Below are 27,727 nucleotides of genomic sequence, written 5' to 3'. Positions count from 1 at the left end.
AAATATACTATATATAAATATATACAGTCGAAACTTGTTATGTCCATTTTGTCGGGACCTAGGGAAAAAAGTTGAGATAACGAACATTCGACACATCCGAATTACAAAAAATTATCACCAATTCCAACACATTTGAGTTTTATTTACGTCTGATGTCCGACTTCTGCAATGGAACATCTCTGTTACATATTATCATCATGAAAACAGCAAACAAATTTTTGAAAAATAAAGTGAAAAGAGAGAGAATTATTTGTGTTAAATTACTTTAATTCACGTTTAAGGCTTACACAAAACAGATATAAAACCACAATCACATACACTTGCACATTGTAAGAAAACGGTATAGCACATATGACAACAACTTTGACTAAATAGCACATTCGTAATTTGTGATATAATACACAGAAATATAGCACATTCTCAAAAAATACCTCCAAACACTATGATCCATAGAATAAGATACAGTTTAAACTGGTTTAAAAAAAGGATGTAATGCCTGTTTGTTTGCTACATGCAATGTGGAGAAATTTCTTCGTCATGTAGCTTTCAATGTTGTTGAATTTTCCCATGATGTCATCAAAGTCCTTGTGCGTTTGAATAAATAGCTTGAGCAATACATGTCTCTTAAATCAAAAACATAAACAAACAACTATATTCACCCTTACCAATAATTATTAACCTCTAATTATTACAATTTGTTAATTTGACACGCACTGTAATTTAGCGACATGCTGCAAACCGTCATGAATATTTTCGTACCTACAGCTCTATCTACAGTTCGACATAAGGAACAAGGAAAATGTGTGACATTCGATCACAGGGACTGAAATAGGAAGTCTACATAGCGTAAAAATCGAGATAGAAAAATTGACACAAGCAGTTTTGTTTTATATACAATAAGAAGGAATAAATTCGGGACCGTAGAAAAAAGTCAACACAACTGGATAGATGAGATATCCAACGTTGACATAGCGAGATTAGACTGTACAAGTAATGTATAAATTGAATCAAATCAGTAATAAAGTTTGTAATACAAAAAACATCAGAAAAAGAGTATCAAACTTTGTTAGCACCATGCAGGCCGTTTATGTCTGTCACTTTAACAATTCTAGGTATCTGTGGGGCCACAACAAAGTCTTAAATAGACCTATTAGATGCCTGTATAATCATTATCTATACAGATCAAACTCCAAAACAATTTCCTTAAATTGAAACTTAATGACAGTAAAGAGGAAACAAGTGAGTAAAATATTGACACATTAGCCAGGATGTGCACTAAACTGCAGAAGCTGCATGTCTGTGCATATTTCACAAGACATGGATGGCAGGACTGATTGTTGAATGCGGATGCCTCTAGAAGTGCACTATCCAGGTAGTGTTTACATACTGCAGGCCGGCCTACCTGGCTGGCACTGACGTAACTTCACCAGCTGATCCCTGTACCTGGAACCGGGAATGCTACCTGCAGTTTGACATACTTTTTTTCTTCCTATAACATACTTTTTGTGTTTGTGTTCAGATGGTGATGTTTTTCATCAAGAGTAAGACAGGAAATAAACGTGATACCTTTAAGCTTGTAAACAGACAGTGAACGAACAAGTGTGGGGAAAAGTCATGGAAAAGTACCATAAAACTTAATCCCATGTCATTATAATATGAGGAAATACACTTTGGAACATTTTAGGGCCGTTACCAGCAACCAAGGTAAGTCAAATGCTGTTTCTTTGCATATTACTCATTTTACCATTCAAATATTCATATCAAAGTATAAAACAACTTGAAGAATCTAATGGGCATTCATTTTAATCCTTTGATAAAATTCCACTGTACATGGTTAAGTACTTGAGGCAGCAGTTCAAAGCACACAAAGTCATGCATAAGTTGAACTACAGGTTCCATGTCATGAGTTACCTCTGAATTAACCTATAATCATAGACAGTTTGTTTTAAAACTTGTCCAAAAATCTTCTGCAGTATTTGTATAGTTTATTTCACATGCATTATGACGCAAAATGTGCCACTGAACCCGACAGGAGCAGCATTAAATATTTGGCAACATCCTCCTAGCATCTCGGTATTGTGTTGATAATCCAGCAGTTCCATCTTGTGTCAAGCTGAGATCCCTCCATAAACATTCAATCACCTTCCGCTAAATATAACCATGTTTATAGAGATATGGAGGTAAATATTTGTGACCCACTGAGCCTTGAGCTCCAAGCAAACAGGTTGTTGTTCCAGAATTCTCATAAAACTTTAATGGCTTCTGCAATCGGTAGTGAAGGTTACCTTGAATAGATATTTCCACAATGAAATTCAAAATATTGCTGAATCAACTTTTGTCTATAACATAATATACCAATCTTGAAATAGGAATAAACATTACAAGTACATGTGGATTATTCTTACATTGTTTATAATCAAAGTGCACATTGTATTCTTCAATAATCATGCAAATGGAATAAGTATGCAAGTCCAGAGTATTGCAATAACAGATGAAGCATTGGACAAAATGACATAAGAAAACTTGGGGTAAATTCACCAATAGAGCACGCCAGGATCACGTAACAGTATATTATAAAATATAATCCAACTAGTACAATTTTGTCACAGCAGTTACTGCATGGTTATGTGACAACAACAGAATGTATACATTAGCCAGGTGACTCCTGTGTCTGTTCCAGGGAATGTCAACATTGCCGTATGTCATTCCAGGCCGCAGAAATTTCGTAGTATGAAATGCAGCCAAGAAAAAATCATTTATGTCAGAGAGATCTATTCTCTGTTATTTACGCACTGACAGAAATAGGTACATCATGAACCGAATAATGTACAACAGGAGCATTGTTTACAATTAATTGGTACATTTGTTTCCAATCGGAAGTTATTGTACCCATAGCTACGTTAGTTCAAAGAAAAAATTCCCTTTTGATCAACGGCTAAACTGAATCCGTTAGGACCAACAATTGAACTTTCAAAAAAAAAGTGAACTGTATTTTTCCCTTAAAAATCAAGACTTCATTTGTATAAGTATACTCCTGGATGAAATGTCACTGGCTGGTTAGCCCCAATGCTCACATCTCTTCCCTAAATTTAATAATAAAGCCAATATGAAGTGCGCATCTAAATGATATTATGTAAGAACAGTTGCAGTTTTTACAGTATTGTGGTACATTCAGGTGTATGTTTGCATCCAATGAACGCCATGGAAACCTGAAGGGATGGCACAGGCAAGCTGAACCAAATCAAAACTGTTGTATTGGAAACCCTCCAAATGATAGTAAATTACAGTTTGATATTTTATGGAGATAGGTTGGCTCCAACCCCAGTGTGAACACAAGCAAGTGTTGGTCTGCCAGCAGCATGGGGATATCAATGGCCTGCATTTGCACTGGATGGTTATGAGGTGGGGGAAACAAGGAGCAACAGAAACACATGGTTGACAACATAACTAGATAAGAGAACATTTACAGTTAAAGTATTGGCATTAAGCATTAAGACTTAAGTATTATCAAAGATTAAATTGATAAAATTAAAGGTTCTTCCTAAATCAAGCAACAACAGGAATTCAGGGAAATCAAGATTAAAATCATCTCAAAATCATCTCAAAATCATTACTACCTGGTCATGGTACAACATCTGCTGCTTCATAAAGACCTCTTCAATACTTTATTTTAAAACATCAATTACTGTTAGAAGGGCATGAAATCCATCAAGTGTCTGACAAACAGACTTCACACCTGCAGCTTGCATGACCAAATTTTAATCAGAATGAAAAGCCATCAGGTGTTGGAAGTCCTTGCCTTTGGTGGGCAGTTTACAGCTATGACTACTGGCCTTACCCTAACCCTTCAAACAGATGAGACGGGGCAGTGTTATGTGACGGGGACAGCAAGAACAGGTGCTTGCTCTCCACAACTCCTCACCTCCACCCATTACCCTTCCTCTGTCAGTGGGAAATAATCAGGTCATCATACCTTGACAGGCTAGCCGCATATCCAGTCTAGATGGGCAACAGAAGCTACCCCAATGTATCAGTCTTATACAATGTAATAGACTGAACAACTAAATTCAGATAGAACATTTGTTTTAGTTTTGACAAATATTGCATGACGACCAACAATTTTGACTGCATTATAATTATGTTGCTAGCCAATGGGCTCTATCATTTCTTACACTATCAACCAGGCATTTTTTTGCAGATTTTACTATAATGGCCGAGATTTTTCCTTACCGCGGACGTTATCTTTTTAAACTATTTTTCACTATACCCCATGATATAAGCAAATCGTACACTGCGTTCATTTCTATATTTTGCCCCGCGTTCCACCGCGTCGAGTCAACACTATACATGGTGTTGAGAAGTGTTAATGAACAGTAATAAAGGTACTTGTATTCAATATTCTAAAGGCAATTTCTTATTTACTGTCTTATAAATATAATTCTAGTCGGATGTATTAAACTTGTATGAAATCGACTCGTAATCTACAAATCACAAATCACTTGGTTCATACTCAAAACGTAGTTTATTCCCTGAAAATTATACGTTGCAACTGTGAAAGTTTTCAGACGCAATCTCGGTTGGTAGTGTAAATCTGTGGTATGATGACTGCAGCAGTTTTAATTGTTTGACAAACGCTGTCTCAAAACAAAGCTGTATACCATACCAATATTCCATGGTTTTAGTTGTGATAAAATATGTAACATGTTCTTTTGATGTTTGATAAGAGATAAAAATATGAAAGCAGGAATATTATTCATCTAAAAATAAAATAATTATCGGAAATCTTCTGAGAGTTGTGTTAAACGTAGGCAGCTTAGCTTATCAGCCGGCTTGAACATAACAATAACTCAATGCATTATAGATTGGAAACTAAACATGTCAGAAGGTAACTCAATGCATTATAGATTGGAACTCAGTTGTTAATCCAAGTGCACATGTCAGCCAGTAGTTCCTTAGAAATGTAAAGATAGTGGGAAACAACCTTTGAAAATAACTTTCAAATGCAGGACTTAACAAGGTAACAATATCTCAAACAACTACATTATTTATGCTCTTAAAACTCAGAATTAACCATTTTTACTTAACATTAGAAAATTACCCAAACAGCACCAACAATTTGTATACAATAATCGTTGAAAACAGCCGTGTAAAATGCTCAAGGGTGTGTAATCCGACTCAAACATGAGACACCTGTACGATTCACTGGCAGAAATCAGCGAAAATCTAATTGCTGAAATTAATCTCTGGGGCTTAGCGTTCTCATTAGGGGGCAATTCCAAGTTTGTTTCAACTGCTAACCCAGTGCCAACAGTTAATGCTTTCCTATTATTCAATGATGGGTAGATTTTTCATCCTTGAACATTCCTTTGGCTTTGTCTTCCAAACAAAATCATTAAGTTTTAGCCCATGGTCTAGGCAAGTGCTTCATGCTCTGTTTCTCAGGTGATCAAGGGGGATAATTCAACAAATATTTTGCAAGAGTGATGGTCTTTAAACGAGTATAATATTTTTTGGCCAAAAAGGAATTCTCACAAGACAGCAATTATTTTGAAGAAAGATTAAACATTGAAACATTCTCACAGACTGGATATATAAAACATTATTAAGCTATCTGTGATCATTATTCGGTGAAGTAAATATTTCTTTTTCTCACTTTTTTGATCAATAAATTTCTCTAAATAACTTTATCTCAGGCCTTTAAAATCAATTTTACCTCTCATCATCTCAGTCGCTCTGATGACGCTCCGATAACTGTTGGTTTTCAAAGGTTTTTCAAAAACGAGGGTAATTATGAGCCATTACATTTCACAATAGAAATCCATAACATTGGTGAAATAAAAGAAATTTAAGTGAATTCATTTGAGTAAAAAATTAGCTATAATTTTAAGGCTCTTTAAACAGTTTCCAATTTAAAACATAATACTGGGGCAGGAAAGAGGTTAATTCCGCTTTTTTGACTAATATTGGAAAATAAGTTTTGACATATAATCATTCTTTACTATAAATGTGCAATGATGTGTCGTTTTTTATATCAAATTTTATAAAAGAAATAAAAAGAAAATCTTTTACATATCATCCATGCTTTGATTAATTTGGCTGAACAGAATGTTATTTGCCAAGATTTTAAAACTCTTCATATCTTACAAAGCAAAAACAAGTTAATTTGAGGAGTTTTAAGGACAACATTATAACACCTGTACAAAATTTGTTTAAGTTTTCAGTGTAAAGGTTTTTGATTTTCAAATCATGCAGATGCATTGTTTATAAGCATTTCAAAATAACAGACAGTGGTTTCTGTGTGGTTGTAATGGCTGCATGTGGCACAGGGTGCTTGTGAGCCACGTGCATGTCCTAGTTCTGTCAGCCTACAGCAGTGATCATACCTGCGACACACCCAGGCAGTTACAGCATTTCCCGCATCACGCCTGGGATATGTCACTCTCTCACAATAATGCAACAATTGACTTGATCAGACTCTGTTTGCACACACACAGCTTACAAGACTTGTTTGTCCTTTCTCACCATGAACTGATATGATACAAAGGGTGGCACAGACATAAAAATCATAGCTCTGTTCATCCGTGAAACCAGTGCCTTGTTTTTGGAAATTTCACCCCTGGTCTGATAGACAACATTAATAAAAAAAACAAAAAAGCCTGGGAAAGTCTTTTTTGTTTGCAGTGCATACAATATTTTAGCATCTATCTATCAACAGGCATTGTTATCTTGCACCTGCGAATCTGGATGAAAATATTAAAAATGCAATAAACAAGAAATTCTGATTTATACAGAATTATAATTTGTAAGGCTGGCTTTAGAGAAAGGGCCTCTGGACCCAGGCCAATTAGTTGGGTGTAGACAGTTATTAAATGATTATACACGGGCTCTTGTTTTGAACTGAATTTCAATGGCGCCCATTAGGTTTGTAATGTGAACAGGACTGGTCAGAAGTTTTGCAAGGTCCAAGGTTTCATCCCCAGATGGGTGGCATACTTTCCTGAAAGCCCGTGACATGTTATAGGTAATGTTAAGGAGCTTGTTGGAAAGTTGAAGAATGCCAGCAGTCTTCCAGAGCGATAGCATTGTCCACACTTTCTCTGCCTGTTCTGTAACGATGCAGGGATCTTAACATATAACATGGAACAACGCCTGTATCTTCATGCCTAGTTTAGTTCAAACTTACTGTAACATGGTGTAATAGCTTGAACAAAAATTCATTATGTTAAGACAATGACTTTCCTCAAGTCTAACGCTCATGATTTTGTATAGATGCTCTGAAATTCTCAGTTATGAAGTTTATTCCATGTTTAAAGTACTGTAAAGTCACATACAATATTCATTGAAGCAAATATCATAAAAGCTTTGCAGTACGACCATGTTTCCAATTTGAAATAATCTATACATATATTTTACTTTGTCTAAGCTCTGTAGCAATATGCATTATATGATAGAAAATTCCAGTAGATATGAGCTAAGTTGTGCACTTGTACTTTCAACAAATAGCAGATGGCCAGAATTTTGATGGCAAAGACATGACAATGATGTTATTTTTTCAATGTTCCAGACAGAAGATTATCTGCAAGATCCATCAGTGAGTTTGTTTAACAGCTCTTTACTTGAAGGTGTTACAAGGTTGAGATATGGATGATGACTGTCAGAGATGGAAAACCTTTGTCAATAAATTGTCAAAAAAATCCACATCTGGCATCTGTCAGATAATTGTATGGCCAATTGATTGTTGAAAACCAACTTTTCAATAACCCTTAGCTAGTAACTTGAGAGCCAGTGGCGTGTGCCTCATTATTTGGGTACCCATTGTGCACTTGTGGCTCAATTAAGGTCACTTTTGGCTCAATTAAAGAAGAGGCCCTCTTGATTCCATCCAGCTGTGAAAACTTGGAAAACATTGGTTTAAAAATGTTGGAGCATTGTTCATGCATTAGCAAAATGTGTTTTGAATGATAGAATAATTATTCTTCATGCCTTCGCTAATTATTTGCCTTCACTATTTCTTTTGCTCTGAGAGGTCTAAGGCCCCATCTACTAACAAGGGCATAGTAAAGCAGGGGAATTTGCATATAGCTATATGTTTTTCATTCAACATGTATACCCATTCAAATCAAAATATCATTTAAATTGTTTCAAAGTTAGACTGAAATACCTCTAAAAAAGCAAATGCAAATCTCACATTTTTAGATATATGGACTTTTATTAGGCATTTGACTCATTTGTTCACTTAAATCTACGGAACAGCTAGCATGACCCGAAAAGGTCTCCGGGAAGGCAGCATATTTCTTAATATGCATAAAAGTTCATACTACTTTTATACTGAATTCTTCAAATGCCCAATTCAACATAGGAACAAAACAAGGTTACTTGAGCTCACCAATTACTTTTTCTCTGTTTAAAAATGACTTAGTATCTTATATGAGATGAAATGGTAATAGATCATCTATGTGAACATCAGATTTTCTTGTATTCAACCCTTATGTGGTATAGTTATTATGTTATATAATGTTCCAGATTTTACATAAAAACTCTGACTATGGTGATTAGATGGCAGCTATTACATGATAACTTAGATGTGGTATCTTAAAACAAAAATGAATCTTTTTTCCTCTTCTACAAGCACAATACACTTATAAATACAAGCAAAAACATCTATTAATGTAAAATGATTAACATTTAATTCCCCCATCAACCACCACAATTTTCCAAGTGAACTTTTTATGTCAATATTGGAAAAAAATATGAAAATAATAAACCAGACTGCACTGTATAGCAAAAATTTCTCAGGTGAGCTTTTCAATAACCACATAAATGTTTCAGTTCTATGGGATGGGGTGCACATCCAAAATTGTGCCTTAAAGTTGCGCCTCCTCTAACTCATTATCCTAAAAACGCCCCTTTGAACGAACTTCAGCTTGTCAGAAAACAAAATTAACAACATCCTCATCGATTATCAAACAAATAGTAAAACAATTACTGTGCAAAGTATTTAAACAAAACAGTTTCATACTGTTTGAACTAGAATATTTATTTAACCCAAACAAACTCATTGTGTCCGTTTATCTTTGATCCTGAGAACGTAGCCTATTGTTTTGATTGTAAACTGTATGATAATGTTTGAAAACATCAGGAGTGATAACAAAATTATTACAAAACAAACAAGGCAACTGCTACCCCATTCAAATGTTTGGAAGATATTGTTTTAAAATATCATTTGTTTATTGTAATATCATGGGGCTGCAAGTAAATGTATGCAAATTCATGGGGTAATTTCAGGAAAAAGGCATATCACTGTATGATAATGTCCTCATAATGTTAAAGGAACTCTTTCAACTGCAGCAATTCCATGTTCTACTGGACTGGTTACAATCTTGCCAGCTAACTGCTGGTTTGGATGTGTGCTCCCTCATAGCCATGTTGTGCTGCATGCTAGCAAGGTATGCTCTGCACCAAGCAGGATTTGCCACCATGCCTCCATCAGCCTTTTAGTCATCTCAACTTAGTAAGAGAATCATCTGTCCTAACCAGGTTGATGTCCAAAGCACCTACCCTCCCTCCATCATCAAACCACTATACATGTTCAGCTAGGTACATTAAACCATCTGTCTGTCTGCTCCAGACTGATGTCTCCATCCCCCACCCCCTTCCCAGGCACAGGGTCAACATACCCTCTCATTACTGGCAGCAGGCACCATAATTTCACCATTTCATGCAATTTTCTCACTTGAGTACCTGTACATTAAGGCAGTCTGGGGCCATTTACACGGGAGCACATCAAAGCTAACGGTACAATGAGGTCAATCAGGCCTTGCCTTTGAAGTGGCCAGGCAGCTGGTGACCTGGACAGATGGCTTGCTTTTACTGACCAATGGTCATTGCTGGTCACACATGACCATCTCTACAAAGTCAAGGTGATTCTCCTAAATACCTTCATATAAATTTGCAAGGAAAAATAGCTATAGGCTGTTGACAGATTTCATAAATGTTTTGATAATAGCTTTTTCCTGAGCCAGCATTTGATAACACCGCGAGTAAATTATCAACTCAATAAAAAAAAATATATTTTGAAAATCAAAATCAAATTGGAAATGTATGTCTCTAATATTTGAATGAAAATATTTGGAGTGCGTCAAACAGTTCACAAACAAGAAACTGGTTTACAATTGTCACAAACAGGCCAGTAGTAGATTAATTACATATCCACTTTGTCGCAAGAGATTTAAGATGTGATAGCTAATTGGCAGGATAATCTGTTTGGGAACATCCTTTAATGTGTGTGATTGAGAGTCCGTCCATAACGGGAATGTTTGGAGGACATGTTGTAAGCCAGGGGTGACGACGGGTCACACGGTCGCACAATACACGCTAGATGCTTGTCAGATATTATCGCTGAAGATTTAGAAGATCTCTCATGATCGGCATGATTAGTGCCGCATTAATGTAAACTAAGACAATTGTTTACATATTTTCTGATTGAGATGTCGTGTAAAGCTAATCGCGTGCTAGAACAGCGTACAAACCCCCGTGAAGATTTTCAAGTTTTGAAATAACGCCACATGCAATGTTTCCATTTACGGCTCCAAGATTGGACAAAAACAGTACAAGCTGAAATATTTGTTCTGCTATTGTTGAAAATCTATGCCTTAGGTTTAATGTTTGTTGCATGCTTGCTGGGGAGAGAAGACAGGTTTCTGGCTTGGTACCCAGCACCCCACCCTGAATTCCACAGACCACGATACCTACACCAGTAAACAATGTCCGACACGAACATACCTGCCTAGTTAAAATGAATGAACAGGGGAAAGCCTTTGCAAAGGAAAAAATCTTCTGATGAGTCAACTTTCCTGACACATTTGAAAGTCACTTCACAACAGTTGAAACTTTTATGGCCATAAAAGACAGTCCCACAAACACTTCACATCTAAGGAGGCTCAATTTTATAACATTTACAACCATTACAATGTTAGCATTTTTTTTTCTTTTTCAATTTTCTCAAATGATATTATAGAAACAACTATAGATTCAAATGAAGTTAAAGCAACTTGAAGCATGCCTTTATCAAGTAGTCGTAACTGGGGACTGTAATTACATCTTGCGTGACGCTGTCCCTTGTATTATGCACTTGGGCTCGGCCCCTTCATACCTTGTCTTTCAATACACCTGGCCATCAACTGTATGCAAATACCCAACTTCTCATCTACATATGGAGTAAAAAGCTATCATAATTATCTCATCATTGCCCAACAAAAGGCAGGCAATTAGCTCGATCAGGCGCCTGACAAATTGGGGGTAAAATGGAGCAGGCTTTGTGGTACTCATATTTTATAGTCAATACCTGGTGAAAATAATGATTACTGTAATTGAAATTGATGTTCTTCATTTAAATGAAGCCGTTAAGTCAGAATCTGATTTTTTTTATGGGCTACATGACTTTAGCTGCAGATAAGGAGATACTATTGAATAATAGAAGATTATTGAGAATAATAACAGATCGCCTTTTATCACTACTTTTAAATCATTTATTTGTTTAATTTTTATGATTTTACCCATTGAGTACATGTAAGTAATTTAAAACAAGATGATATTAAAGGCACCTTGCAGTCCTTTTTACCGTTTTTCTCTTTTCTTTTCAAATATTTGGAATATATTACAAAAAATCCATCAAAAATGCAAAGCTGCATACAGATATATTAGCATCATTTACCAAAAAACTTCATGATTGATCAGCATATGGCATCAATGGAGCAGCTAGTTAGCCCTCATTTCATGGCTACTTGTCCATAATTTGCTTTTTCACTCTCGACCAATGAAACTAATGAACACCAGGAGAACCTGAAAAATCTCAAGTTCCTTTATTAAAAGCTAGCTGTATCATGCAAGGGTAATCAATGGGCAGACCGAATTTCTCTAATTTTGTCAAAATTATTATCACTGAAGTATGTCAGCCAGGTGCATGGTCGTGTGCCTGGGACAGTTGCCACACGACAGAGCATTGTAACGGCCATTCTGATTGGCTGGTGCACACACTGGTCTGTAAAGCTGGGACATCACATTTCATAAGGTAAACACATTTAATATCAGCACAATGAGGTGAACGGGTTGCTTTTAGAAATGTTATCAGGGGACAAAAGGGACAAAAAGATATTTGTGAACAAAGCCGGCCAATATGGTATTACATTTGTTCAATAACACCGAGTGGCCTTAATCCCAGTGTGCTGTCATCTGTTGACTTTTGGAGGGAAAATGCTTGATGCTAACCAAACTGTACTTATAATCTTGATATAAAAGCTCAATCATTTTTATAAGATTTAAAAAGACAAATTGTAACATTTTTTTTTTCTAATGCAAACAATCAAGGTCAAGTATATGAAGATTATAAACACTGCAAACATCTGAATCTTTCAGTCAACAAAATGAATCAGTAAATAATTCATACTTGGTTTGCTTGATTGTTGTAAAAAAGCTGAGTCTATTTCTTTGATGGAAGCACTCGGCATGTTTACATTGTTTACATTCGTACTCAGGTTTCCATTTTGAGAAGCTATAATGGGGACAGAACTTATAACCTCTGGAGGGGGGGGGGGGGGGGGCATATAATTGTTATCAGCAGATTCGGCCAATATCGGGACATATGTCACTCCAGTCCTCCTGTAAACAATGGCCATCATCCTTGCAAACAATGGCCAGCATCCCGTCATGTAACTAAGGAAACAGAGTAACTATCAAACAATCACTAACTGCATGGCAAATATATGCTTAATGTTCAACAGAAATCTCATGCTGTCAGCTTTATCAAATGTTTCAATAATCATACCTAGTCTAATAAAGAATTCTAAAAATTTGACAGCTCTCATGATCAAGATTCAAATCATTAATTGTTGTATAGTAACTGATCTGCAAGGCAGATTTTCTCAAGAGGTTTTTGAGCTTTCAGAATGAAATTGTAATACATGCACCATTACAGGGTTAATGTCATCAGATACTGGTTATACCATAAATAGGTTGCATGATGCCATCAGATAATGGTAAAACCATTGCAAGGTTAATGCCAGCAGGTATTGGTAAAAACCATTGCAAGGTTTATGCCAGCAGGTATTGGTAAAACTATTGCAAGGTTAATGCAATCAGGTATTGGTAAAACCATTGCAAGGTTAATGCCAACAGGTAATGGTAAAACCATTGCAAGGTTAATGCCAGCAAATATTGGTAAAACCATTGCAAGGTTAATGCCAGCAGGTATTGGTAAAACCATTGCAAGGTTAATGCCAGCAGGTATTGGTAATACCATTGCAAGGTTAATGCCAGCAGGTATTGGTAAAAACCATTGCAAGGTTTATGCAAGCAGGTATTGGTAAAACTATTGCAAGGTTAATGCAATCAGGTATTGGTAAAACCATTGCAAGGTTAATGCCAGCAGGTAATGGTAAAACCATTGCAAGGTTAATGCCAGCAGGTATTGGTAAAACCATTGCAAGGTTAATGCCAGCAGGTATTGGTAAAACCATTGCAAGGTTAATGCCAGCAGGTATTGGCAATACCATTGCAAGGTTAATGCCAGCAGGTAATGGTAAAACAATTGCAAGGATAATGCCAGCAGGTATTGGTAATACCATTGCAAGGTTAATGCCAGCAGGTATTGGTAATACCATTGCAAGGTTAATGCCAGCAGGTATTGGTAAAACCATTGCAAGGTTAATGACAGCAGGTATTGGTAAAACCATTGCAAGGTTAATGCTAGCAGGTATTGGTAAAACCATTGCAAGGTTAATGCCAGCAGGTATTGGCAATACCATTACAAGGTTAATGCCAGCAGGTCATGGTAAAACAATTGCAAGGATAATGCCAGCAGGTATTGGTAATACCATTGCAAGGTTAATGTCAGCAGGTATTGGTAATACCATTGCAAGGTTAATGCCAGCAGGTATTGGTAAAACCATTGCAAGGTTAATGCCAGCAGGTATTGGTAAAACCATTGCAAGATTAATGCCAGCAGGTATTGATCAAACCATTACAAGGTAAATGACAGCAGGTATTGGTAAAAACCATTGCAAGGTTTATGCCAGCAGGTATTGGTAAAACTATTGCAAGGTTAATGCAATCAGGTATTGGTAAAACCATTGCAAGATTAATGCCAGCAGGTATTGATCAAACCATTACAAGGTAAATGCCATCAGGTATTGGTAATACCATTGCAAGATTAATGCCATCAGGTATTGGTAATACTGTTGCCAGGTTAATGCCATCAGGTATTGGTAAAACCATTACATGGTTAATGCCATCAGGTATTTGTAATACGATAAGGTTAATACCATGGCAAGGTTAATACCATGGGGTTGTGGTACTACCATAACAAGGTTAATGCCATGTGGTTGTGGTAATACCATGGCAAGGTGAATGCCATCAGATAGTGGAAATACCATGGCAGGGTTAATGCCATGAGATAGTGGAAATACCATGGCAAGGTTAATGCCATTAGATAGTGGAAATACCATGGCAAGGTTAATGTCATCGAAAAGTGGAAATACCATGGCAAGGTTAATGCCTTCAGGTAGCGGTAATACCATGGCAAGATTAATTCAGATAGTGAAAATACCATGGCAAGATTAATGCCATCAGGTAGTGGAAATACCATGGCAAGGTTAATGCCATCAGATAGTGGATATACCATGGCAAGCTAGGTTAATGCCATCAGATAGTGGAAATACCATGGCAAGGTTAATGCCATCAGGTAGTGGAAATACCATGGCAAGGTTAATGCCATCAAATAGTGAAAATACAATGGCAAGGTTAATGCTATCAGGTAGTGGAAATACCATGGCAAGATTAATGCCATCAGGTAGTGGTAATACCATGGCATGGTTAATGCAACCAGGTAGTGGTAATACCATTTCAAAGGTTAATGCCATCAGGTATTGGTTATACCATGGCAAAAATACCATTACAAAGGTTAATGCCATCAGGTAATACCATAACAAATTTAAAGTGTACCTAATAGTATATCAAGTAACATTATTTAGTGCAAGGGACCTCCTGTACCACATTTATCTCAACCATGACTTAATTTAAGGAGAGTGAATTGTGATTTAGTACTTTGATTACATTGTATCACCCTCTGTTACTGTTTCATCCCCCATCCTCCTATCGTTACTGTACAGACATCATCAGCTATCTTCAGGCCCCATCTCCAGTATTAACCATTTCAGCACATTATTCATTAAATATTTAAAACTTTCACACCTTTTACAAGCTAGATTGAATTCAATTACAAGCCCACAAAATCCCACTAACATTTAATTTTCTGAAGGAAAACTAAGGATTAAAGGATCCTGCATAGATTTGGGGAAAGATTGTCTTCTAATCAACCGCAATCATCATGGTACCATAATGCTAACCACCTAATCTGAACATCTCAGTCTGCAGTTAACCTTCAAATAAAGACATAATTGAGACAAAATAAAATATTTATATTCAATTGTGGAGTATAAAGACAGGAGGCATTGGTTGACAATTGTGTTTAAATTGTGGGACAATGGATGGTGAGTAGATAAGGGTGTACAATGGGCTGGGTAGTGGCGCAAAACCAGTAGTTCCCAGCCGCAGGGGGCCTGCTGCCGCGTACCAGCATACGCCCATAAACACAGGCAAAAAAATATACAAACTCCCTGTACTGTTGGGTTAAAAACTTATGTTTATGTACCATGGCAATTACGGCCAGTTACAGTCAAGAAATACACCTTTAAATCAATTATTTTATTGCATCATAGCCGATTCAGTTGTTGAAACTACTGCTGACAAACATTTTGATCATGTTTTCATATTCAATGTTCTAATGATAACAGTTTTTACAATGTCATAAAGTTGAAAGATTAGTTTTCATTGTTATAATAAGAAACAAGTTACGAAAGATTGGTCCTATTTAGTGTTAAAGATAACAAAATGTAGAGAGACAATTTTCTAATGCTAATTGAATTGTGTTCATATCATGCTAATAACAGTTTTGTTAAAGGTAATTTGTGTCATCATAAATAATGTTGAATTTTTTGGTAAAGCCAATTTATACTGTGATCTTGCTATTTTCTTTCTTTTCAATTTCAATAACCCTATGCCTCAGGTACCAATGTAACAATGTTTCTTCAATACAGCCCAGTGTCCTCTTGACAAGGTTACACTCCACTAGATCCTGCCCTGTGATTGGCCGGTGGCTGTTTACCCTGCCCTCTTCAACCAATATTTAATTTTCAACTCGGCACTCCACTACCTGCTTGTTCTATTGACTATGAAGGCTAATCAATCCAGCGTTTAAACTTCACCAAACATATCAATATTCATAGGGAGCTGCATGGTTCTTCATTTGCTCACACTGTTCACTCAGAAAGCTAATAATATACCTATCTTAAGTTCACTCTTGAATCTTTATTTGAAAACAATATTTATAAACAATTCTGAACTTTTTTTGCCAAAATTTGTTCTGCAAGTAATCAAAGAAAACAAATATTAGTAGTTATGCTAAGGTAATGCACTTTGGTGTTCTGCGGATTTTTTTACCTACTGTGAACTGATTTAACGATTTTATGATAAATGATAACAGACAGAGTACTGTCAATATATCCAGGTTTTACAGAGGATTATCTTCAGTTTGGAAAACAATACTGAGACTGTTCATTGGATTGTGTTGAAATATAAACTCAGTGATAAACATGATATTAAATTGGATTAATAACTGATAACTGTGCAAATATCATCAGTATTCTATTGCCAAAAAGGTGAGATGATAATTACTTCACTGCATTCTAAAATAACAGTAATTATCTTTATTGAGATAAAATTTGATATGTTTTATATTTTCATTATTATCATTTTTATTCTTATTTTTATTATTATTATTATCATTATCATAAAAATATAAAATAATTAATAACATATCAAATGAATTTTAATATTTTCACTGTTAAGAAACATAATTTAAGATGTGCTTATAAGATTTAATTGCATTCATTTCAAACATTTTTACCAATTCTATAGAAAACAGGGAAGTAAGTATATGATTTACAGAGTGTTTTTTATCACAGAAACTACCACTTTTATCTAAATTCATGTTTTTATTAAGTAAAGTATTTCAATAATAGTCCGTAAAACATGCACAATTCATATAAAGTCTTCTACACTTAATAATGCACATGACATAACCAGGAAACATCTGAAAATAAATCTTATGGTTTATTTACAGACTTCATCATGTTACATTGCCATGAATAGATTTGATTACAATAAGAATTATGCATTATAACCACATAATTGAACTGTATTTATTAGTATCCTGTCAGTATACATGCTATGAACAAAATTCTAACATGCTTGTATTATGGATTAACCCTAAAGGGCTGTATTTGAGTCACAGGAAGTGGATGTATGTCTGGTGTGTATGCCTGGAATTACTGTGACAATAATTGAACCCCAAAATTCACCATAAATGACTTAAAAACCATTCTTTTTTGGAATGTTGGGATTGATAGTGTTTTATCATGTCTTGTTACACAAGAATGCATGTGTATTCTAGGTGTGATGGTTGAAGCGTGAAGATGTTGGGAGACCCCGACTACCTGGCGGCCATCTTGATCTTAACCCTCATCCAGGGCCTCGGTTGTGTCACAGGTGAGTAACTGACTTCTCGCATACATAATTTCATTTTGTAAAAAAAGAGTATATATATATATATATATATCATATTATTATATACCCATCATAAATCCTAATGCAATACATATCACAAAATACCGTAGTCTGTATTCCACTCTAAGTGCAGTACGACCGTGTTTAAGTGTTATTCACGTCATAACAAGTATCGTTGCGCGATGTTAAAATGACGTCATAAAACAAAATAGTTCATCAGTAAAATGACCTTTATTATGAAAACATTTGGTTTTTAAGTGTATATAATGAAAGGGTTATTAGTACTGCCTTTTGATCCGGAATGTCGTATTCGACTCTTGTGGATTTTTGCAGATTTTGATTTCAATTGGCTTGCTCCTCGTGAAATCCAAATCTGCAAATTCCACTTGAGTCGAATACAACCTCCCGGATCAAAACTAATAACCCTATTTAATATAGATCATAAAATATCTAAAGAACTCGACATTTTGGAGTCTTTAAGTCAAGACGTACATTTATGAATATGGAGTGAGCACCTCACCTCTGGATCTGCAAATTTGAGCTTGCTCCATGCTATGAAAAATACAGCAAATCAATCTGTGCATTTATTTCATTCTTTTTCTTTCCATTTATTCAAATAAAACTGATTTAGCCATATTCAGTATTCAGGAAAGTGAGAGATTTTCTTAGAGAAAATCGCTCACAAGGAACTGATACAATGACATTGACATTTCCAACAAAAGGCTGCAAATACAGACAGAAATTCAAACTCTGAGAATTGCAAAGCTCAGGCCACAATAATCCATGACCCAATTTGGTCTGACAGCCTGCAGTAGGACAGGTAAAACCTGCAAACTTTCTCTGGTATGATACAAGGAATGGAAACAATAGGAAGAGTTTTCATGCCTGTCTAAATATTGTTCATTGTTTTTAAACAGAGATCAGCAATGCTTGCGTAACATATCCGCTGTTATTGTTAATGTAGGCAAATGGCAGCTAGCGAAACACAAGATCATGGTAACAGTTGGCCATGGGTAACATCTGGACACTGACAACCATATTATTTCCAACAAGTTTCATCAACACAAACACAACATTGAGCTTTTATATTTTTGCTATAGATCCTAACTATTTCAGCTTATTGGCAGAAATGGCAAACAAGTTATTATTTACTCATATACCCTTTTTACAAAAATAGATTAGACTAGTATAGTAATTGCGGGGTTGCAGGTACTCAGGTACAAGTTGTGTTAACATTATAAACAAACAACTAAAATAACAATCCCAAGTCACAAATAGTGAACATAAGAATCCACAGGGCGGCAATAGGCTTCCAACACCCACCCTGCACCCAGTGCTCCAGCAACATGTCTGCCTTTTCACTATCAGGGATAATAATGAGCCCAATGTTGACTAATATTTCTCCTACCTTGATTTGTAACACTTAACCTAATGACTTAATTGTGTTTCAAAGGTGTTACAGAAATGTCTTGGAAAACTTGAGACATTTTGTTCACCAGTCTCCACTAATTGCGAGGCTACATCCTCGGGAACCAGGAAAAACACTACTGCAATAAAGCCAATTAAGTAAACAGCAACTTGTAAATCTTTTGATTGGTTTGCTACACCTTATAAATCATTTATACAGTATTCAACATTGATAAGTTACACACATGTTCTAATTAGTATGCCTTGTCAAATTGACTAAAGCCACTAGCATCAAGTTTATTCTATAGCAAACCATTGGGTTGAACATTAAATAGTTCGGAAGATAAATGCAGTGTGACACCAATTTAAAGCCAACCCCTCATCTTTGGTCAATGGTTGAATCCGCCATTATGACTGGACCCTATTTCACCCACAGAAAAACAAAAGCCCGGAGCTCATATAATCTTCTGGTGTTTGCCCACGTCTTCATTTTCCCATACAAGACTCAGGGACCTGACCGTGGTAGCTTATTGACAAGTAGTCACAATTATCTTTAAGTTAGCACAAAAGCACTTCACTACTCAAAACCTTAGATATTTCACAGGTATGAAGCACAATAAAGCCATCTTGAACACTTTTATTACTCAATATTGTTGGTGCCTATCACAGGAGGCTCATATTTGACAGGAGAGTTTATCAAGGCACTTTCCACTAAATGCCAGGACATTATTATGGATTCCTGAGAGAGGTTTATGACAATTCTACTTGATAAGCAAACTTTTGTATGAAGATTCTTATAAAAATCATGAATTATAGTCAATGTTCTGTACATTTATATGTTTTGGTTCAGCATTTTATTCCAGCAATAAAATGTTCAACATTATACATTTTAGTCAGCAGAATTATAGTGTACCTGAATGATGAAAACAAGATCTATGACCATTATAACCTTCTTTTCCTAGGGAATAGAGAATGTAGCTTGATCTATGACCATACCTTCTTTACCCAGGGAATAGAGAATGTAGCTCAATCCCATTTTGATTAAAGTTGATTTTCCCAATTTGCTAACAACAAAATCAAGAGGTACATCAAACAGCCCGTACCTTTAGATTTCATGAATGGAGTAACATAACCATCATAAACACATAAGCTTAAGTATGGAAAGAATTCACCACTGTACACAGACCTTTATTACACAGTACTTTCATGCAGATTCCTGCTCATCCTTCAATAGAATATAAAACAGATAACAAAAACAATATTTTGTAGTAAGGGTTGCCATAACAACTTGTTTTTTCTTAAAAAAAATTAGACTTGACAATTCTGCGCTGGAGCAATTGAAGATAGACCCTCCTATCATTTACACTCCTCTTTTGCTATCTTATATGAACCCATATTTTTTCAATTGCATTCATATTCCAAAGTGTATGGAATACGACATTTAGCCAGTGCTATAATTCGTACACCGATGTCACACATTACTAAAACCTTCAATCCTTATTGCCCCAGTCAGTGACATTCAAGTTTTACTGCTGGCTTTGATAGGAGCATTCCCGATTACAATTTGTTGAAAGTCTGATGAAGATCCTGTGATTCATGGCTGGAAATTTAAAAAATTGTGAAAACATTAATATTATTCACCACAACAAACAGATATTGTTTAGGAAGCATCCCAATTGAGCCCTTTTCAATCTGATTCTAATCCAAATTGTATCTTTTGCATGGTAAAAAACAACCAAATATGTCGCAATCTGGACTAAATTGGCAAGATATGGCAATGGAAAAGTTCTCCACATCATGTCTGTTCCACAGGACGCTGTCCAGACAACACGGGACATTGTTACAATTTTGATCAGGTACAGCAGAATCTGTCCCGATAAAATCATGTTGTAATCCGACTAGACAAAACTGGCTGAGTTTCCCGAAGGCTATTGGATGCACCTTAATGTCAGGAGTGCTTGGCCGACCTCTCCAGACCATTCCCGACCCATAGGACTCTGTTACGAACCTCTCCAGACCATTCCCGACCCATAGGACTCTGTTACGAACCTCTCCAGACCATTCCCGACCCATAGGACTCTGTTACGAACCTCTACGAATGCGAATGCGAATACGGACTTTTTCATTTTTCATGTCATCGAGCTGTTTGATTACAAACAGGAGCTATAATAGGCACTATGTGACCGCACAATTAAACCCTAATTAAAATATATTGTATGAGTACCACAATGAATCTACATAACTAGTTAACTCTGTAGTGTTATGTTTACATTTAACGGAAGATTGTTTTAAAACAATGTTTGTATTTCAGGAGAGTCTGTGAGCGCTTGTTTCCGTGACAACGAGAAGGCACTACAGATCAGCTGCGGCTCGGGATACATGGTTCGCATCACTGGCACATTCTATGGCTACAGCTACACTAACACATGCTCCTTCCGGCCTGGTGACTGCACCCAGGCAAAGCACACCACGTACCCATGCACTGGTTACGACTCGTGCACCATCAGCTTACCGACCGCGGGCGTTGGCAAGCGACTCACAGAGTGTGATAACTACAGCACCTACTTCCAGGTGGAATATACATGTGAACCAGGTCAGTGACTTGATTTAGAGATGTCCAACTTAAAATGGACCTTTGACCAAATATTCAATAAATAGTATATTTATAATATTTTTTGCCAAGTGTAAATTAGATATAAGCCACATTCAGAATACTAATATCATTACGAAATGATCATGAGGATCCCTGCCATGAATGATGGCAAATCTGTCACAAGCTTCCTAAGAATTTAATTTCCAATCTCCACAATTAGACATTTTTAACAGGTTTTCGGTCCATCACCATAGAAATCTAATTCTACCGCTAAAAAACCTCATGATTCAACACATGTCTTTTTAATTACTTGATTAAAGCCGCATTTTTTACCCCGATCTGCCAACATCAACAAGAATTACCAGAAATCACGGAACACTTCCAATTTGTCACAATATTTTGTTTCCTACAAAGTGTTATAAATTTTAATTACATGTTTTAAGACAAAATTAAAGCAATGGGTGTTTTTCACAGCATTGTTTATTAAATACATTAGGTGACAAATCCAATATGACCAAGGATTCCTTCATATCAAACCCTGACTTTTTTTATCAAAATGTGCTGTTACTTTGAGAGAGATATAACTGTAAGTTTAGGGACAAACTAGCACATATAGATCTTGGAACTGCTGTCAAATATGATTGATGACTGAATAACAAAGTGAAAAGAAAATATTGACATGCCATGTACAACAGATTGATGTAGACCGTATATTTCAGTAGAAATCATTGAATGTTCAAGTTTTACAGATTTTTAGAAATAAACGTCTAGAAGTGTAATTGATTCTGAAATCATTAATGAAACAGTTTACAGAGACTGCAGACTTTTAGGTCTGACAAATTGTAGTGGAAACGTGCAATGAATACCGCCCCATTGCAGCTCTTTCTTTTGTGCCGAAATAAGGGCTGTTACCCAAATTACAAGCTTCATTAAGTCACAATGGCTCATGAAACCCTGCGGATGATTTTATTTCCCTGCTAACTTTCACCTCCACCCAACCTGATATTTACTGAATCTTTGTTCCACTAAACTGTTTGCTAGAAGGACATCTGTTGCAAGCAGGAATATTGTTTTGTAGGTTAGTTATACTGAAAAACTCCACAAAATAATACAGGGGAACTTACAGCGGGAACTTAACAGCTGCCGGTGCGAAATGCCGGTGACAATGCTGGTTATGGTCACAATAGCTACAGCACGTATTTTATAAGGGCTATTGATTCCAATCAAGTGTTTCATGCCTGCAGTTTACACCTTATAAAAAGAGCTGTTGATTTTAAATAATATTGTAAATAATGTGAGAATTTAATTAACAACTCTTGAGAGACTGAAAAATAATCTTTAATTTTTCACATCAAAAATTATCACTGTAAAGCATAACTTCTGTATGAGACCGAGTTCTGAGATTCTTCCGGTAAAATGAGCTAGAAAAATGCTACCTTGAACAATTTTATATGCTACTTAAGTTGTATCAGTCTTGTATCTAAATAAGTGCCGTAGGTATTCATTGAGCCAGTGATCTAAAACACTTATTCAATGATTGTGGGAGACTTCAGAAGGGTTCAGTTTTAAGTTATGATTACATTTTGAATAATTTATAATAAATTAGTGATCAAAATCATAAAGCAAACAATTTAAAGGTTAATCAATATATCCATTCCATGGAAGTGTTCTGGAACAGATCAGTAGGCCTTGGTCGCTATTGTGCCATTACTATTTATGACTTTTAGTTTCAATTAAATTGACAGTTCTCAAAACATTCACATTTAAGTGGCCTTGAAGTTCCTATTCATGGCCGCAATGGTACAATCCCTCCATTTGCTCTTTTAGTTCATGTTATACTCTTCCCACAGATATTGCGTTACATCTTAATTCATTCACTATAATATCATATACCATGACAGGCTCTTTTCATACAGCAAGTATTTATGATCATGTCAATATTGAAAGCAAATTGTGCATAAATGGTATACTTTAATAGTCAAATAATTGCATGTTTTTTCTAAAGGTCAATATTAATGTGATGTCATTTTTAGACATTTCAATGTCAATAGATAGTATTAAGTTTTGACACAAGATTTGTTGAAGAAGAAAATATACAATTAGCAATCTTTGATATAATTTGATACCAGTACTTTCATAAGCTAAAGAAGATGAATCTGCATCTGTTATATGACATCATCCTTGCACTGCTTTATACATTACAGTGACTCAGACAACGGACATATGCAGACAAACCACACTGACATCCCAGCGTGGGTACATCTCGACACCCCACTACCCAGGGAACTACCGGGACAACACCGGCTGTGAGACCAACATTAAGGTCGATCCCTCGCAGCAGATCAACCTCACAGTCATTGACATGGATCTTGAGATCAACGGCACGTACGGCTGTCATGACTGGATGTACGCCTATAACCAGCACCGTAGCGTGACACTGTGTGGTCGCCGTAGCAACGAGAAGCTGGTCACCCTCCAGAGTAACGAGATCACTATCACGTTCCAGAGTGATGTTCGCACAAACAAGAAGGGTTTCTGGATATACTATGAAGGTAAACATAATTATACTACCTGATCATACACCGTACTTGTTATCAATCAGTAGAGTTGCACTTGTCTCAAAGAATTGAATAATAACTCTTTAAGCTTTCTCATTCAGGAGAGTTGCACTTGTCTCAAAGAACAGAATAATAACTCTTAATGCTTAAGCAGAGTAATGCAATTGTTTCAAGATACTCTAGTACTTTACATGAAATATAAACACCAGAAAGATATGATTCCATCATCAAAAAATATCAACAGCTTAATGATAAATCTTATTTCACATGGAATCAAAGTCTTCACTGCTTTTATAACTTTCACCTATATTATAAAAACCATTCACAGCCTGGCCCCCACTTGTAGTGACACGGCCCCCCACAATGCGGCCGATGACCCATGTGCCCTCCCACAGCCCGGATGAGACAACCAGCACACCAGGCCCAGTGCAGGGTATCAGCAGTAGTACAGCATCACAGAACCACACACCAGCAGCAAAGAAGGAAAAACTACCATTTGGTGAGTGACTGTATACATGTTCTTGCCAGTTTCCCGTTTCCATAGCTATTCATCCACATAATAACCATTTATTTAATTTATTTTATTTAAAATATATACAATATATACAAATTGAAAAAAAAAAAGACAAAAATAAAAGACTCTACCTTCAGAATAATAAAACACCATGTATGCGATTTCATTGACATGCAGAATGTACAACGCCCTGTCTGTCTTTCCAGTTGCAATAGTGTCTGGTGTGATAGGCACGCTCACATTCATCCTCATAGTGCTACTGGTCATCCTTGTGTACCGGTGGTTGCAAGATAAGCGGGACGCCGCATACAAGCACAAGGCCCCTGACATAGAGTACCTCGACGCCCGCAACCCTGCATACCGCAGCAGCACAGGCACTGAGTTTGGTGGGATAGAAATCTACTATAACCGTTAGCCGCAGTCGCCTTACATAAAGTGTAAATTAGAGGAGCTACAGATCTTCACATAATGACAGTTTTCTTGAAGAGAGATTTACTGACATATGGGGATTTGTGACAGACTTCGGGGATAAAGACAAGGAATATTCTCACTGGTTGCTGTGAGACTGTGTTCTGAAAGACATTAATGCTACAGTTGTGATATGGATAGAAACTTTCAGGAAAGCATTATGAGCTGTTCTATGTGTTACGTTGAGTGTTTTGTCACAGTACAATGTTTGTGACCCCCTTCAGGGGAGGCAATATCTCAACTAGTCAATACAGAGTTACGTGGCTTACCCAGCCAGCACAGGGGACTAAAGGAACTACACAGCAAGCGACAGAAGTGCTTCATTCAATCTGTGATCGTCACCTATCAGGGACTAAGAGTGATGTTTGAGGTGTGGGCATTCCCCACTGTACGCGTGGGAACCCAAGGGGCTTAGCCAATCCGAGGTGTATACATGTTTGGCAAATAATTGGTATTTTATTTCATGTTTGGTTACACAATGGAACCAGATGAGTGAACTGAAACTGGCACTATGATGGAGCTACACTAGTGTCATAGAAATCCAAACTCACCTGTGATAGAATTGATACAGTATAAGGAGAGTACTAAAATGGCATTGTGCTGTCCCCTACCTGCCTTCAGGTCCGCTTCTTCCAGCTCATAGCAATTTATTTATTATATTCTTTAGACGCCGTAATGTTTACGAAAAACGCAAAGAGATGCAAAAGACATCATATGATTTGGTAGGGTATTAAAACGGCTACCCATTTGCAATGTGCACTTGTTATCCCTGGATGATAGGGTATATATTACAAAAATGAGCACCATGGCATACATCTGACCATGTCCAATGTTCTATTCTGCAAACTTACTTTGTGACATTTTGAGTTGCTGAGCAACTGTGCCATTCTGTTTCACTCTCTGCAGGCCAAACCCTACCCTAATCTGTATATATCTCCAGACATAGACAATTGTGTTCTCGCCACAAAAGTGCAATATGAATGTAAATACTGGTCATTCTGTAAATAGTCAGGCAAAGAGTGTATATAATCAGCATCGGTAATTTTATTCATAACTTATTACTGCATAATTATATTGTGCCTATGATGTTTGTCATTCTTTAAATTTTGTGTTGCTTTGTTGTTGTTTTTATTATTCGTATATGTTTCCTGTATATGTTCCTTTCAATGAAAGACAAAAAAACAAAAGTCTAAGTTTTCTAATAACATCAAGTAAAAATTATAGAAATCATATATCTTCACCTTAATGCATGAACTCATTAACTGCTTCTATTTCTATATGCAATTTTGGAGTTACTGCACTAGGGTGACAAATTATCATATATATTGTGAAACAAAAAATGATTGAGGGAAATAGTTATTGTTCACCTTTTCATTAAATTAAGAATTCTATAACAAAGGTGTGATACTTTTTAAGTCAATAAATTAAACCAGGAATATATATTTATGTATTTAATTATTGGTATGTAATGTTTTGTGCTATTTTCAGAAGTGTTTGTTATAAATGTGATAGAAATACAATCAGTAAATCATATGTGAGTTTTATTTGATATATCATCCCAATTAAGGAGTGTAGCTTGCAATAAGGATGTGTTTCATATGATATACCATGTTCCTTAAATAATGAAGGAAAAAAAATGAAATGAAGAATTCCGCGCTATTAGATGTGTTGCCTGTTTGGAGAGCCTATCATAATTAAACAAATTGTAATATCAAGTTCAAATTGTAAAAGAGCAAAACTTTAAAAAAAAAAAAACTTCAAATGAAAACTGTGTCTGATTATCATGCCCTTCGACAATAAGCAAACCAACTGCATTTTAATTTAAAATGGGCATAACTCAAGTGTTACTGAGGTGATTTACCCCACAATCAAACTTGACTGAGATATTATACCCACAAACACTGTCACCAAGTTTCATTTTGATTGGAAAAAAACTACTTAAGTTTTGTCTGCACATGACAAAAACCTCCTATTTTTAATGTAAAAAGGTATAGCTTGAAGTAACACCATACCTGATCAGGCCAAAACACAGGAGAAACTGGACTCAGTAGCCAAAGGTAACACCGTAACTGATCAGGCCAAAACACAGGAGGAACTGGATCCAGTAGATAGAGGTAACACCATAACTGATCAGGCCAAAACACAGGAGGAACTGGATCAAGTAGATAGAGGTAACACCGTAACTGATCAGGCCAAAACACAGGGGGAACTGGATCAAGTAGATAGAGGTAACACCGTAACTGATCAGGCCAAAACACAGGAGGAACTGGATCAAGTAGATAGAGGTAACACCGTAACTGATCAGGCCAAAACACAGGAGGAACTGGACTCAGTAGCCAAAGGTAACACCGTAACTGATCAGGCCAAAACACAGGAGGAACTGGATCCAGTAGATAGAGGTAACACCGTAACTGATCAGGCCAAAACACAGGAGGAACTGGATCAAGTAGATAGAGGTAACACCGTAACTGATCAGGCCAAAACACTGGAGGAACTGGATCCAGTAGA

General features: G+C 36.3%; 2 protein-coding genes across 3 annotated transcripts in view; one reads left to right on the top strand and one right to left on the bottom strand.

Annotated features, from left to right (window-relative positions):
* Positions 1 to 27,727, bottom strand: part of LOC128237288 (activating signal cointegrator 1 complex subunit 3-like) — a 136,218-nt gene that overhangs the window by 11,831 nt on the left and 96,660 nt on the right.
* Positions 1,183 to 26,750, top strand: LOC128237290 (protein SpAN-like). 2 transcript variants are annotated; one of them, XM_052952670.1, is made up of 6 exons: positions 1,183 to 1,704; positions 17,567 to 17,661; positions 21,398 to 21,679; positions 23,884 to 24,231; positions 24,566 to 24,736; positions 24,958 to 26,750. In XM_052952670.1, exons 2-6 carry the CDS (start codon positions 17,589 to 17,591, stop codon positions 25,164 to 25,166), a joined length of 1,083 nt encoding a protein of 360 aa, XP_052808630.1. In that variant the 5' UTR covers positions 1,183 to 1,704; positions 17,567 to 17,588; the 3' UTR covers positions 25,167 to 26,750. The 2 variants fall into 2 exon arrangements, with proteins under 2 accessions (XP_052808630.1, XP_052808632.1); XM_052952672.1 differs by lacking the exon at positions 1,183 to 1,704 and adding an exon at positions 16,311 to 16,772.

Source organism: Mya arenaria, chromosome 6 (assembly GCF_026914265.1).
Source record: "Mya arenaria isolate MELC-2E11 chromosome 6, ASM2691426v1".
Lineage (NCBI taxonomy): Eukaryota > Metazoa > Mollusca > Bivalvia > Myida > Myidae > Mya > Mya arenaria.
This window is presented reverse-complemented; position numbering and strand designations above follow the sequence as displayed.